Source organism: Vigna umbellata, chromosome 3 (genome assembly GCF_029865625.1).
Source record: "Vigna umbellata cultivar VRB3 chromosome 3, Vumbellata_1.0, whole genome shotgun sequence".
In the NCBI taxonomy this organism is placed as follows: Eukaryota; Viridiplantae; Streptophyta; class Magnoliopsida; order Fabales; family Fabaceae; genus Vigna; species Vigna umbellata.
Window position 1 is genome coordinate 43128362 of NC_142167.1, and position 12044 is coordinate 43140405.

Genomic DNA, 12044 nt, shown 5'->3' on the forward strand with positions numbered 1-12044 from the left:
CTATAACACATCACAAAACTCATAAGAAAAAAATCTGCAAAACTAAAGAATGGCTTATGCTAGGCTTGCTCCTTTGGCTCTCTACTTGCTCGCCACTTCCAGTACGTAGCATTTCTTTTTTTTTCATCATTTCTTGTTATGTGTTTCAGAACTACACAAAATTATATATCGTGTTCGTTTGTTCTGACTTTGAAACATCATTGTTAGTAATGTTTCCGATGAAGAAGATAGAAGCAGCAGACTGTTCAGGTGCTTGTTCACCGTTTGAGATGCCACCGTGCGGGTCAACCGATTGTCGCTGTATCCCTATTGCACTATTTGCTGGTTTTTGCATTAATCCAACTGGAGTTTCATCTGTGGCGAATATGATAAATGAACATCCGAACTTATGCAAATCTGATGATGAATGCATGAAGAAAGGAAGTGGCAACTTCTGTGCTCGTTATCCCAATAACTACATGGATTATGGTTGGTGCTTTGACTCTGATTCTGAAGCTCTTAAAGGCTTCTTGGCTATGCCTGCAGCAATCACCAAGTAATACGTCTGTGCCTCTGAAAAAGTGGTCATGCATGATGCATCTTCTACTACTTTATTAAAAAAAAGCTTATGATGCATCTACTGCTATAAATAAAACGAGTGTTCACCAACTCATATTGTTGGTTACTGTAGACTCCTGCCACTTGAGTTAATAAACAAGAGCGTTTTGAGTAATTTCTTTTTGTGGAAATACGTAAGAAAAAAGGAGACATAGTTACATCAAGAAAAGAAAAATTGGTTGATTGGTACATCAGTTTGTTAACCAAATACAACTGCTGGTTGCTTAAAATAGCACTGAACCTTAGCAGATGACAAAAGAATTCAACAGAATAAAGAGCATCTAAACTTTTGCTTCTAGCAAACACAGTCAAAATTATTATAAGAATAAGCATAATGGGATGTAAGCTTAACATGTAATGTGACTTTTGCACACACCTCATTATGAAATAAACAAGAAATTTTGTTAAAATAAATCATGAGCATCACTTTAAATCAAATGACTCACTATAAAATCGGCTTGTAATTGTAAATATTAAATGAGTTTACAAGAAGAATCTACTTATATATTATAAAATCGTTTTATTTTTAATCCACTTATATATATTATAAAATCATTTTATTTTTAATCTTCTTATATATATTATAAAACCATTTTATTTTTAATCGGTATTGAACTTCAATAAACATGTTTCAATATGTTAAATCTAAAAATATTATTACCTAAAACTCAAAATTATGTGTGCCTATATATAAAAGTTAATGATGACGTATGTTAAAATGGTGTGATTTAAATTTGTTTTCTGATTTATTTTGTCTTTGTTGACATGATATCTGATTAATACTGATAAGAAGATTAAAATATTTACATGAACACTATTATTTCATAGTTATCCATAAAAATATGACATCTTCTAATATTTTTTGATACAAAGTTCAATGTCAAAGTAAAAACAATAGAATCCAAAACAAGAACGTAGGCAATTACATACCGATAAGTAATTACAGGTAACTTATCTATATATTTTACCTATAAATTATCCTTATGTAATTATCTACATATTTATTTGTATATACAATAATTTTATCTATGAATTTTTGTTCTTAGTTAATATTATTTTGCCTATGAATTTTGATTCTTACCTACGAATTTTAGTGGTAGATAATAACCTTTTTTTAGTGATTTTTTTCTTCTCCTTCTCTCTTTTATTCTTCTTCTTTTCTCCCTTATCATCTTTCTCTACTTTCATAGTTGTTGTCCCATTGGCTTTGTCTCCGTAGCCGTTGGCATCGCCTTTGTCACTATAATCTTCCACCTTTTCTTATTTCTTTTCTTCTTCTCTTCCTTTTTTCCTTCTATTCTTCCTCTCACCAATCTTTATGTATTTCATAACAAAAGTTTTGTTATATTTTGTGAAAAAATTAACACTCATTTTACCGAAAAAGTTACCAACAGATTTAATTAAAATACATTTAGTACAGATTTATCGACATTTTTAAAAAAATATTGCAAAAAAAATTAATGATAAATTTTTAAAAACTTCAATTATAAACGAATTTTAAAAAAAATTGTCCTTACTAATAATTTTTTTTAAAAATAAAATACTAACTAATTTTAGAACATAATTGATTACCAAAACTACATTTGTTAAAGGTTTGTCCACATTTAAAAAAAGAATTACCAAAAAAATTTACTGATAGAATTTAAAAAAAAAATGTCCACTACTGATAAACTTATTAATAAATTTTACAAAATATGTATATTATATTGACTAATTTTATAACATAATTGAAACTTAAAGCGGAAATTTTGACGTAGAGTATAAGGCCCACGTTAGTAGTGTCAGTTTTTTAGTATAGTATGACACAAATAGTTATAATTTGTAGATTTTGAGGTCGCTTAGTGATTAGCGTAGGCTTTTCTCCGTTTGAATGAACTTATTGAGTTGCTATTTATATTTTTTCTTGTGAGCAAGTTAGATATACAAAATCTTTCTTAAAAATTTACAAAGAAAATTAAACCTACACCGATTACTACTATATATGTATAGGTCTTTTTTGTATGCAAATACCCATTTCTGCGAGTTACTAAGATTCCTTTCAAAATTTAGTTTAATGAAGTTAATAGATTATCTGTATCAGTCAACAGTTACACGTGAAAGCGACTGTAATACGGGTTCCTTGCTTTCCCGACGCAGCCATAATCGCCCAACAAAATTTATTTAAGACAATTCTTAACGGGAAATTGCTTCAAAGAAAGTTAAATAATTGCTGCCAAACTCATTGCTTTAGTGTACAAGAGTTTTCTTTTTATATATGTGGAACATTCTTTCTAAAATAAATAAAATCAACTTTTCTTACATCAAACAGAAAAAGTATTCTAAAGTACTTGGAATAAAATCGTCTTATATAATTCTTTCTCTCTTTACATTATTTCTCTAATTATTAAAAAGTTCTTGAAAATTTGATGGCTTATAGTAAATTATACAGTAAAAGGAAGTGTTTTTGTTGTCTAGGGTCAAGGTGGTCTCCTTTACTTACCTTGCTCATCTTCTCACGATCATCTTCACTTCTCCAAGTTTTGCTTCAGAACTTATTGGTGTCTCAGAGTTGACTTGCAAAAAAAATTCTGATATTCAAGTTAGATATATTTATTTAGAGAGTCTATATAAAAAGATCATCTAAAGGGTTTCTTTACCGAGACATCAAATCGATATTTATAGAGCTTATGGTAATTAAACCTATTAATTGATCCTTAAAAGTCGTTAATATACTTGTTAACTTTATGACAATTATCCCACTAATTAGCTTTTAATCATCTTCAATGACTAACCATTAATTAGCTTTTAATCATCTTCAATGACTAACCATATTGATCGCCCTACAACATATCAATTGATAGCCTGCCTGAACATATCATCAATTGGCATACCATGTAGTACACAACCCCCAAGCCTGAGCAACTTAATAGAGTTGCGATTGTATCGAAGATAAAGGGGATGACACTGAACAACAGTTACCTGAGCATTTATCAATAAAAGTAATTGTTGGTCATGGGTGATGAACCAATATTTTCCTCACTTCACTTAGTTTATTGTACTGTAATTAATCAGGAAATTGTGCTTAATTGTCCAGTATTTTTCCATTTTTCTTCATTATGCTTAATTCGATCAGAAATTCTTATTTTAATTAATTTGAATTATCTGAGCTAATTATTTGCATTAGTAATTGGAGAGAAAATTTTGGAAATACAATTTGGAACATTTGAAGGTTAAATGAGAAATGGCAATTGAGCCCAATGCATCTCAGCCATTTCAATTTTCGCACAGTGTTGCGTGAATGTTGTGTCAACTTGTCTGTCTTTGTTCGAGTTCAATTCTTATCCGTTTTTCATGAAATTTTTTTCATAGTTTCGTCTAGATGTCTATTTTCACGTATATATAGTTTTTATTTTGTTCAAATTCATTATGTGCTGTTTCCAGTATTTTTTTTACTCCCCTATGTTAGTCTAGTGCTTACTGTTTGAGTGACTTCTAATTTGTTTGCATTGTTTGCTTGTTGTTTGATACTTGTGGTGGCTGGAATTGATCATTGGGCGGTGCTAAGACCTCCCAACACTCAAGGATTCAACACTCATATTGGCACATTTTATAGCTCATTTCAAGAAGTAATATTGGCTGGTTTGGAAACCATGCTAAAACTCACAGCACATGAAATCTTCTTTCTCTTTGCAGGTGAATGTGAATGGGAGACAACAAAAGATGAAGGGGGGCCACACTCTTGAAAGTTCACGGCCATACCACCTTGGCTCATTGGAAAATTCAGCAAGCATCACATGTTGAATGGAGTGCCACGGCTGCAAAATCATTGATTTCAATTGGCTTCTTGGCCTTTGAAGAAAAAAACACACGGGACCACCACTCATGGCAAAGTTCACGTCCATACATGTGCTGCATTTTATTCAATTACCACCAAGTGCAAGTTCACGGTTCTCTCAAAACAACTCTTTGCTCTCATAAAAAATTTCAACAAATGAAGTAGAATAACAAGGGGACCACATTCCTTGAGAAGTCACGGCCATGGGAGAGAGTTGCAACATTAAATGTTACATTTTATTCAATGAAAGAGAAGTGGTACACACGGCCCACATGGGAAAAAGAAGTGCAATGTTTTCTCTTTTAAATGGCTTAGCATGTACATAAGGACAAACTTTTTGGCAAACACAAAAGCATATAATGGAGATGAAGGGGACCATGTTGTTTGCCAGCAAAGTCTTCCTCAACTAGTTTTTAACAAATTTCTTATTTACAGATTCAAAACAGTAACATATAATATTAACACCGAAATTCCACATAGATAGATATACAGTAAGCATTAACACTATTTACACAGAATTTCAAAACCTCTACTCTTCTTTCAACTAAAAATTTCTCCCTAACTCTTTCTTCTCTATTTCTCAAGCTCTCACTTGATTCCTCTTTTCTTGGTGTAGAATACCCTTCCCTCCCATGGCTATTTATAGGTAAAAAAAAAGTTACTATTCATTAATTTTTTAATATTATTTATTATTTTAATATTATTTAAAAATAATATTTTAATCATCCACTTGATTAAATCTGATCATGATTTCTTTCATGCTAAGGAATTCTTATTCTAATTCCTTCCATGCTAAGAAATTCTTATCTTTTTTTTTCACTATTCACTATTCACTTTTTATTAATGAATTACTATAATTTGAACATCTCCCTCTAGAATTACTATAATTTATATCCAAAATTTACATTTTTCTACCCATTAAAATTATTATTACTAATAAAATGCTAAAATTTACTGTTATAAATATTTTTCATGAGTCTTACAAATTAAGCTACCCAAATTTTTTATTAATCTTTCCACATTTTATAAACTTATTATATTTTTCATTCACAAAGAAATTTATTACTACTAGTAATAAAATTATTACTATTAAGGTAAATATTTTTCATGGGTCTTACAAGGACTAAATAAATCCATAGTTTCAAAAATAGACTAATTTCAATTTTTACTGAAAATTAAGATACAAAAAACATATTTATTTATTTTCTTTTTCTTCTTTTTTTCCCTCCTCAATCGTCACTACCTCCTCAGCCACCTCTAGCTCCTCTCCATTCTCTTCCTCCCCATCTTCTTCTCCTCCTCTTCTCTTTTATCCTCTTCTCCTTTTCTTCCTTATCATCTTTCTCCTCTTTTATCGTTATTGTTGCCATCATCGTGTCTACCTCCGAAACAGTTGTCATTGACTTTGACACTGCCATCGTCACATCTTCTCTTTCTAATTATTGATAGATTTTCAAAAAAGTCCAATTACGAATTTAAAAAAAATCCACTATTGATAAACTTACTAATAACTTTTCCTAAAAAAATATTATTGACTAATTTTACAATATAACATTGATTACCAAAAAATACATTTAGTAAAGGTCTATCAACATTTAAAAAAGATTACCAAAAAATTACTGATAGAATTAAAAAAATGTCCACTACCAATAAGCTTATTAATAATTTTTAAATATATATATATATATATATATATATATATATATATATATATATATATATATATATTATTGACAAATTTTATAATGTAATTGAAAGTCAACAGAAACTTCGACGTTTAGAGTCTAAGATCCACTTTAGTAGTGTCAGTTTCAACTCGGCTCACTTAGAACCTGGCTCACCGGGCTAAATCCGTGATGAGCCGGTTGACTCACCAACCCACCTAATTTAATTTAATTATTTATTATTTTGTGTTTCAATATTATTAGTTAGCATTTTTTTAATTATATTGAAGATGGTGATAAAGAAAAAGATGTTTCAAGAGGGAAAACTATTATAAATTTATCTATTCAAGATTCTAATATTATAAATGGAAAAGTGACACAAAAATTATCAATATTAAAAACTTGTATGTTCGCCTTTAGTACATGTTTTTGGACTTGGGTTGTATGATATTTTATTTATTTATTTTGAATTGTCTTTCAAGTTTAACATTATTTTAGTGTAACGTTTATTTAGATTTGAATTAAAAAAATATAATTGTTTTATTTTTAAAAAATTATAATTAAATGAGTCAGTGAGCCAACCCGTTTAATCCACCAACCCGTGGTGGGTTGGGCCGGACTCAAATTTTTTCAGCTCGCTAATAAGTGAGCCGGGTTGGGTTGTCTCATTATATTTGTTCACTTGAATGGATTTGGGGAGAGTGATTGAGTGAATTTGAGAGGATTTGAAGTTTTTTTTTGTTTATTTGAGTGAATTTGGAGGTAAGTCAGAGTGAATTTGGAAGCAACTTTTGTGAGAATTAGTGTAGGATTTGATTGATTTGACATATTAAAAAAAATTACTTCCAAATTCACTCTCACCTACCTCCAAATTCACTCAAATAAACAACAACAAAATTTATTTTTAAATCCTCTCAAATTCACTCAATCATTCTCCCTCAAATCAATTCAAGTGAACAAAAGTGACCAACTCATGGTGAGCCGGACCGGATCGAGCCGGGTTATCCGTTTTGACAGCTCTAATTTTGAGGATGCTAAATACGATTAGCATAGGCTTTTCTCCGTTTGCATGAATTTATTGAGATGCATTTAAACTTTTTTTTGTAATGTGAATGGTAAGCAAGTTAGATATAAAAAATCTACCTTAAAAATTTACAAAGAAAATGAAACCTACACCAATTAGTACTATGTATATACACATGATGATGTGTGGTCTTTTTTGTTTGCAAATACCCATTCATGCAAGTTACTAAGATTCCTTTCAAAATTTAGTTTAATGAAGTTAATAGATTATCTGTATCAGTCAACAGTTACACGTGAAAGCGACTGTAATACGGGTTCCTTGCTTTCCCGACGCAGCCATAATCGCCCAACAAAATTTATTTAAGACAATTCTTTACGGGAAATTGCTTCAAGGAAAGTTAAATAATTGCTTCCAAACTCATTTTTTTAGTCTACAAGATTTTTCTTTTTATGTATGTGGAAAATTCTTTCTAAAATAAATAAAATCAACTTTTCTTACATCAAACAGAAAAAATATTCTAAACTACTTGGAATAAAATCGTCTTATATAATTCTTTCTCTCTTTACATTATTTCCCTAATTATTAAAAAATTCTTGAAAATTTGATGGCTTATAGTAAATTTATACAGTAAAAGGAAATGTTTTTGTTGTCTAGGGTCAAGGTGGTCTCCTTTACATACCTTGCTCATCTTGTCACGATCATCTTCACTTCTCCAAGTTTTTCTTCATAACTGATTGGTGTCTCGGAGTTGACTTACAAAAAAAATTCTGATGTTCAAGTTAGATATATTTCTTTAGAGAGTCTATATAAAAAGATCATCTAAAGGGGTCTCTTTACCGAGACATCAAACCGATATTTATAGAGCTTATGGTAATTAAACCTATTAATTGACCCTTAAAAGTCGTTAATATACTTGTTAACTTTATGACAATTATCCCACTAATTAGCTTTTAATAATCTTCAATGACTAACCATATTGATCGGCCTACAACATATCGATTGATAGCCTGCCTGAACATATCATCGATTGGCATACCATGTAGTACACAACCCCCAAGCCTGAGCAACTTAATAGAGTTGCGATTGTATCGAAGATGAAGTGGATGACACTGAACAATAGTTACCTGAGCAATTATCAATAAAAGTAATTGTTGGTCGTGGGACATGTGGATTCGTGGGATTTGCGCCTACGTCGAAGATGAAGGGTCGATTGCCCTTTGCCGTTAGATTTGACTGCTATGGATGATTGAGATTACAACACAAAAATCGCTTTTCTCGGCTATAAATAGGGGGTGGGGTCGTTGTCATTTTCACCTCTTCTCACTTAGCCGATCGTTCAACTTATTATTTTTCTCTAAGTAATAATGTCGTCAGGAATGTGGACGCAGATGTTGAGGTAGAGATTGATACGGTCGGAGAGAGGGATGATGTAGTTTAGTGCCCCAGTTTGAACAACCTTATTTTCATTTACACTGGTCGCACTGTAAACCGGACCCTCATGCCGCTCAATTGACTCAAAGGGAGAAGAAGAAGTAAAACCTAGTGTTGTTGAAGGCAAGGCACCATCATCATAACCCCGAACGTCCCTCAAAATTACCAAAGTTGACCGCTTGTTCAACGTTCAAAAGAACGATGATATCCCCACCCGCAATTTTGTTTTAACCGGTAGATTCTCATTAAGCTAGTATATGAGTTTATTGTTAAGACTATCATAAATCCAATATATAAGTAAAAAACAGGTAGAACACACTTATTGGCCTTTTGGACGTTATTAGGCCAATCCTAATCAAAAGCCTACTTCAAAACCTATAAATATGAGGTAAGATAAGAAGGTAGGTGATTGCATTTATTATAAAATTAATATTTTATTGTGATAACTAATCAGACGCATTTTATTGATTTGAGTGCTAGAGTGTATTTGAAATATATTCACCTGCTGGGTACAAAACTGATTAACAAAACTAAGAATTATTGTATCAGAAACCCATGTTAATGTCAAGAAACTAATTAAAAAATCTAAAAGAATAATTCTCGACCCACCGAAATAGGAAGAATGTTATTAAATGTGAAAAACATATTAAAACAAAAGATATATTTATTTAAAAATTTATCAAATAATTGGCGCCGGAGTTAGATATGCATTTATTCCTTCTCTTATATACTTTCTCTTTTTAGAAACTAATATATGATAAAATAATTCAATAGAAAACGTAAGATTAAGTTGAATATAGTAAAAAAATTAAACATAATATATATGAGGTTGGGAAGGTTCAATTTAATGATCTAGCATTTGCTAGGTGTTAGAATCCTATCCTAAGAAGTAATAACTTGACGTGAAGAGTGATGACAAAGCTTTAGCATGCAGCTCGAGTGTCGTACAATCAATATTTTAATAATAAAAAATCTTGTTGAAGAGAACACAGTAATGCCTATAAATTGCTACATGCATGAAGAGTCTATAACACATCACAAAACTCATAAGAAAAAATCTGCAAAATTAAAGAATGGCTTATGCTAGGCTTGCTCCTTTGGCTCTCTACTTGCTCGCCACTTCCAGTACGTAGCATTTCTTTTTTTTCATCATTTCTTGTTATGTGTTTCAGAACTACAAAAAATTATATATCGTGTTCGTTTGTTTGTTAGTAATGTTTCCGATGAAGAAGATAGAAGCAGCAGACTGTTCAGGTAGTTGTTTAGTGTTTGATATGCCACCGTGCGAGTCACGTGATTGTCGCTGCATCAGTCACTCTCTTGGATAATTTCAATTTTTACGAATGACATCTACATCAAACCATTTTAGTTTTGTTGTTTTCCAGCACTGGTTGTGAAGTATTAATTGAAACTGTTTGATAATTTTCATAATTGTATTTGATGAATAACCCTAGCCATGACCTAAGCACTTTCAAGAAGCTAGAGTCATCTATGTAAGGTGAAGTAAACTCTTTCTCTTAGACTATCATGGAGATTGAAGAGTAGTGTAGGTTTCTTTAGGTCATGTATTTGGACCAAGGTAAGCTTTTTTAGGCCATGTATTTTGGTTAAGTAGATAGGTTTGTTTAAGGTTTGTATTAAGGCCTAATTAGTATAGGTTTTTTTCTTAAGCTAGACATCCAAATCATGTGAAAACTATGCCTCATGTGTTATGCTTCCAATGATGAGGAATTAGCTTTAGTAGTGGTCACATGTCACTCTAGGAATGAAGAAGATTTTGCTTTATAAGTGGACCACATGTCCTCCTTTCATTGAAAAGGATTTGTGTCACTTTTCATTCCTTAAAAGACCTCATTTTCGACCAATGAGTGAAAAGGTGGGAGATCATGCTTTTAGGGTTTTTAGGAGACACCGTTATCTATATATAGAGAGTCTCCTCTCTTGTAATCATCTTGGATGTTATGTAATATTATGTTGCCCAAATTTGGCCATAATACTTCTCCTTGATCAAGACTAGAGCGACCCTAGAGACCACTCTAATCACCTTCCTCATTGAGTTTTTCTAACCTCTCTTTGAGCCACCAAACATCATATCATCTCCACCAAACCACCTAGGTCGTAAGCCTTCATCCTTGTTCACCATCATTATGCAACCTTGGGCCATTGTTCCCACCATTTTCCACATCATCCAACTCCAAGAGATCATCTCCATTGGATCCTTCTAGTTTTGGTCCAACCTAGCCAACAAAATTGTTATCATCAAGAATATTGATAGGGGAGCTATATCTAGCTATACCCACCTTATATATCTATGTTTTTTATGATGAATAAAATAATTTTTTATGGTTTCTTCAACAACAAATGGCATAATAATTAGTTTATCCTTATTGTATTTATGCTTGAGATCCTTGATATATGCATTCATTGTTTGTAAACGAATAATAAGTTTATTAGACATTGTATATAATCTGTTATATTTCTCCAGATATCATGATTTGCTTAACAGGGGCAAAACAATTGTGTGGTAATCGATTATATAAGTTGTATAATTGATTAAAACACGTTGTTATGCCAATTTGTGTTTGATAAGTGCATTGATATATTTGGAATAGAAATTGATTTGAAAATTTTCTTAAGTGTTGAACATAACTGATTAGATAAGTTTCCTAATCGGGTAAATATGTTTCAAATGTGAAAATCAATTTCATTTAAAGTCTTTGTACCAGCAGGTACCGGACGCCGTACGGACGGACACCCACATCATTGGACTACCAAACGGACCGGACGCCCACGTCATCGTATGGGACCCAAGAAACCACCCTTCTTACTGTTGGGAAGAGTTGGGCATGGTGGGCTGGACGCCCGTATGCCCATAATCATGCAACCTTACCGCTTGACACTAGAGAAAAAACAACTCGCCCGAAGTCGGCCGGCCAGGCCGGGGACCCGTCAAAGGCGGTCGATCATGAGGATAAAAACCCGCGAGGACGGCCGCCCGTGTTACTAATCAACTTAGCTTAAGGTAAGTAGGGGTTTAAAAGCTATTGGGCTGACTTGGGCCGTGATTAACTTTTCACTAATCCTAAGCCCATAGCGAAAACTATAAATACAGATCCAGGGTGAGTGGTAGATAGGTTGCATTTACTGCACATTTATTGCTATTCGATAGAGAAAAGTTATTGCTCTCAACTGACTTTAGCATCGGAGAATCTTTTGCAGGTCTCCCACCCTAGGACTGGAAAGGAAGTTGAGGATCGAGTACAGAGGACAGGACATACGGAGTAGGAGAAGAGGAGGACGTGGAGATACCGAATGACACAACCATACACATCCGAAATAGTTTCTAATCTCAATTTTATGCAAACCAGATCACTATTCAATATATCAATCAATCATGCATCTATTATGCATTCATATTATAAATCCGACATATTTACAAGTAAAACACATTTATCAACTGTTGGGTCGTGATTAGAATAATGATAATTAAAAGCTTATTTTGAAACCTATAAAT

The 12044-nt window shown here is 32.2% G+C and overlaps 1 protein-coding gene across 1 annotated transcript; it reads left to right on the forward strand.

Moving 5' to 3' along the window:
• On the forward strand, window positions 1–712 carry LOC124837843 (albumin-1). The gene is made up of 2 exons (XM_047313300.2): window positions 1–101; window positions 208–712. The coding sequence occupies exons 1-2, from the start codon at window positions 50–52 to the stop codon at window positions 537–539; spliced, it is 384 nt and encodes a 127-aa protein (XP_047169256.2). The 5' UTR covers window positions 1–49; the 3' UTR covers window positions 540–712.
• The last annotated feature ends 11332 nt before the right edge of the window (window positions 713–12044 follow it).

Bases quoted from the DNA above. Each gene is read 5' to 3' on its own strand.
- LOC124837843 (XM_047313300.2), top strand. From the start codon at position 50: ATGGCTTATGCTAGGCTTGCTCCTTTGGCTCTCTACTTGCTCGCCACT. The intron at 102-207 runs GTACGTAGCATT...CATCATTGTTAG, and splicing joins CTACTTGCTCGCCACTTCCA to TAATGTTTCCGATGAAGAAG.